Here is a 3,949-nt window from a genome sequence, read left to right on the forward strand (position 1 = left end):
GATTTGGACAAAAAGTGCCGCTTCTATTAGAGCCAAATTGACGATTTGCCGTTTAAGGCCTTATTATGCTTATTTTGCCAAAAGGAGACGATTTGAACAAAATTGGTCGTAGGGTTCCTTCACGTACCGGCCCATTTTTTCCAGACCCTTCGCGCTCGTCATCCATCTACCTTTTCTCACTCTCACTTCTTCGCTCCCAGATGCCATCCCTTCACGCTTGACGCGATAGGAGATGTACCTGTGGCCACTTCCACTCTCCATTCCCACCTCGACTCACCATTCTCGCACCCAGCCACTCACATACGTTCCCGCAATGGTCACGTCGATCAGCGACCTGCCTATCCTGTTTCCGAACGTCCCATCCGTTCCCGACGTTGATGGGAACGAGCTCTGCCGCGTCCAGGTACTCCTCCAGGACCCGTCCGTAGGCATTCGCCACCGCAGAACCTAACCTCGCACTCTTTGCGTTCAGGTCCCCGGCGATGAGGACTCTCCTGCTGTCACGTCCCCTGACGTAACCCCCCAGCCGATCGAGCCACGACGTGAAATCGTCGGTGCTCCGATTCGGCGAGAAGTACGCGGAGACGAGAGTGATCCCGTCCAGCTCCGCAGCCACAAACCCCCGGTCACGGTGAAGCGATTTCACCCTGACAACCGGCGCTAGCCAGATGAAGACGTCGTCGCTGCTGTCCCGTACTAAGTTCCCTTCGGCCAGGCAGGGCTCTTGACCGAGCACCACGTCGACGTTCCTTTCCCTGATCACCTGGAACATGAGGTCCATCGCGAGAAGTCCTCTGTCCAGGTTGATCTGTAGGCACCGTAATTCCCTGTTCGCCGCCATTGGATCCTAGCACTCCACGCACACTCACTCGTACACACGCTCGCTCACACCCACTCACCCGTGTCTCACCTAGTCCTCCTTCCTCGGTCTCCCCTTCCTTCCTTTTCCTCCACTCCCCTGTCGTCAGCAGTTGCAAGCGACTTAGGGGAGCCGGTGGTCGGTGAGTTCTTGGACCCCCCGTCCTCTTTCTTCTCCACGTCCACCGGTTCGGGTTCCTGCCTTGTCAGCGGGACCAGGGGAATGGTCAAGATTCTCTCCCCGGCTCTGGGCTCGCCCCCAGCCTTGGGTTTCCCCTTGGCTTTGGGCTCACCACTAGCGCTGAGTTTTCCCCCCTTTACGGCCTCCCTCTCGGCCTCCGGCCCTTCCTTAGCCTCGCGCTCGTCCGTAGCCTTAGGTTGCCCCTCGCCTACGGCCTTGCCCCCAGCCTTGGGTTCCTCCCTGGCTTTGGGTGTCCCGCACCCCAGTCCCCCGGCACTATGCCCCCCCTCTCTGCATAGAGGATAGTACCGCTGCGTGCGGCAGGTCGCGGCCTTGTGGCCTCCCTGCGCGCACCTCACGCACAGTCGCGAGCGGTCCTCTCCCTTGCATTCACTTGCCCTATGGCCCCTTTCCCAACATCTGAAGCAGCGATCGGTTTCCCGCCGCTCCTTCAGACGACACCTCGAGATACCCACCTGCACCTCGGTGACCCTCCTCACCCGTCTAACCGCCTCGCCCTACACCAGAAGAGTGGCGGTTTGGCAGCTTCCGAAACATGGACGGAGACTGAGCAGCCTTAGCCACACTTTCTCCACTCCAGCCGCGGTTGTCACCGCCCCCACCACTTCTTCCTCGGTGGCGACTGCGTCCAGGCCGTGCACTTGGAAGGCCGCCGACCTCCCTGTACCCCCTTTCATCCTGTTCGGGCCCAGCTCCTTGGCTAGCAACTCCCGCAGTTGCCCGCCCTGTCCTCCTTTCGGCACCGTCAGTAGCATCTCCCCCTTCTTCGTCTCCCTGACGGTGTTCACCTTTACCTCTTGGCCGCCCCTGGCAACCACTTGCCTCACCTTCTTGAGGGCATCCACGTAGGAGGTGCCTTCCTTCCTCGCCACGAAGATCACCCCTTCCTCTTCCCTCTTTCCCGCTCCTTGCGCCTTCTCCTTTTCTTCCTGCCAATAGAAACAAATTTTTAGGTTAGTTCCCTCGGCAGCAAGCTCCCCCAGCTTCCTAAGATGCAATCATGATGTGGTGTGACATCTTAAAGATCTCGTCGAGCTGATTAATTTGACACTTTGTTTAACAAATTTGGTCCTCATTTGCCGAAGTTATCGATCTTCAAATTTTAAAAAGTCTCAAAAGTTGTGTGTTTGAGCACGTAAAGTACTATTTTTCTTGGAAATTCAACAAGATGCAATAATGATGTGTTGTGGCATCTTCAAAATCTCGTCGAGCTGATTAACTTGGCACTTTGTTTAACAAATTTGGTCCTCATTTGCCGAAGTTATCTAGCTTAAATTTTGAAAAGTCACAAAAGTTGTGTGTTTGAGCACATAAAGTACTATTTTTCTTGGAAATTCAACAAGATGCAATATTGATGTTTTGTGGTATCTTTAAAATCTCGTCCAGCTGATGAATTTGACACATTGTTTAACAAATTTGGTCCTCATTTGCCGAAGTTATCGATCTTCAAATTTTAAAAAGTCTCAAAAGTTGTGTGTTTGAGCACGTAAAGTACTATTTTTCTTGGAAATTCAACAAGATGCAATAATGATGTGTTGTGGCATCTTCAAAATCTCGTCGAGCTGATTAATTTGGCACTTTGTTTAACAAATTTGGTCCTCATTTGCCGAAGTTATCTAGCTTAAATTTTGAAAAGTCACAAAAGTTGTGTGTTTGAGCACATAAAGTACTATTTTCGTTGAAATGCAACAAGATGCAATATTGATGTTTTGTGGTATCTTTAAAATCTCGTCCAGCTGATGAATTTGACACATTATTTAACAAATTTGGTCCTCATTTGCCGAGGTTATCGAGCTTCAAAGTTTGAAAAGTCTCAAAAGTTGTGTGTTTGAGCACATAAAGTCCTATTTTCCTTGGAATTTCAACAAGATGCAATCATGATGTGGTGTGACATATTAAAGATCTCGTCAAGCTGATTAATTTGACACTTTGTTTGACAAGTTTGGTCTTCATTTGCCGAAGTTTTCGAGCTTCAAATTTTGAAAAGTCTGAAAAGTTGTGTGTTTGAGCACATAAAGTACTATTTTTCTTGTTAATTCAACAAGATGCAATAATGATGTATTGTGGCATCTTCAAAATCTCGTCGAGCTGATTAATTTGACACTTTGTTTAACAAATTTGGTCCTCATTTGCCGAGGTTATCGAGCTTCAAATTTTGAAAAGTCTGAAAAGTTGTGGGTTTGAGCACATAAAGTACTATTTTTCTTGTTAATTCAACAAGATGCAATAATGATGTGTTGTGGCATCTTCAAAATCTCGTCGAGCTGATTAATTTGACACTTTGTTTAACAAATTTGGTCCTCATTTGCCGAGGTTATCGAGCTTCAAAGTTTGAAAAGTCTCAAAAGTTGTGTGTTTGAGCACGTAAAGTACTATTTTTCTTGGAAATTCAACAAGATGCAATAATGATGTGTTGTGGCATCTTCAAAATCTCGTCGGTCTGATTAATTTGGCACTTTGTTTAACAAATTTGGTTCTCATTTGCCGAAGTTATCGATCTTCAAATTTTGAAAAGTCTCAAAAGTTCTGTGATTGAGCACGTAAAGTACTATTTTTCTTGGAAATTCAACAAGATGCAATCATGATTTGTTGTAACAACTTAAAGATCTCGTCGAGCTGATGAATTTACCACATTGTTTAACAAATTTGGTCCTCATTTGCCGAAGTTATCGAGCTTCAAATTTTGAAAAGTCTCAAAAGTTCTGTGATTGAGCACGTAAAGTACTATTTTTCTTGGAAATTCAACAAGATGCAATCATGATTTGTTGTAACAACTTAAAGATCTCGTCGAGCTGATGAATTTACCACTTTGTTTAACAAATTTGGTCCTCATTTGCCGAAGTTATCGAGCTTCAAAGTTTGAAAAGTCTCAAAAGTTGTGTGTTTGAG

At 47.1% G+C, this 3,949-nt stretch overlaps 1 protein-coding gene across 1 annotated transcript; it reads right to left on the bottom strand.

The window, feature by feature from the left end:
- Positions 1–211: 211 nt before the first annotated feature.
- Positions 212–841, bottom strand: LOC136349956 (uncharacterized). Its single transcript, XM_066301527.1, has one exon. The coding sequence runs from the start codon at positions 839–841 to the stop codon at positions 212–214; it is 630 nt and encodes a 209-aa protein (XP_066157624.1).
- Between the last annotated feature and the right edge of the window lie 3,108 nt (positions 842–3,949).

Source organism: Euwallacea fornicatus, unplaced genomic scaffold (genome assembly GCF_040115645.1).
Source record: "Euwallacea fornicatus isolate EFF26 unplaced genomic scaffold, ASM4011564v1 scaffold_70, whole genome shotgun sequence".
Classification (NCBI taxonomy): Eukaryota; Metazoa; Arthropoda; class Insecta; order Coleoptera; family Curculionidae; genus Euwallacea; species Euwallacea fornicatus.

What these genes read in the sequence shown, in the direction of transcription:
- LOC136349956 (XM_066301527.1), bottom strand. Translation starts at nt 841, where the DNA reads ATGGCGGCGAACAGGGAATTACGGTGCCTACAGATCAACCTGGACAGA.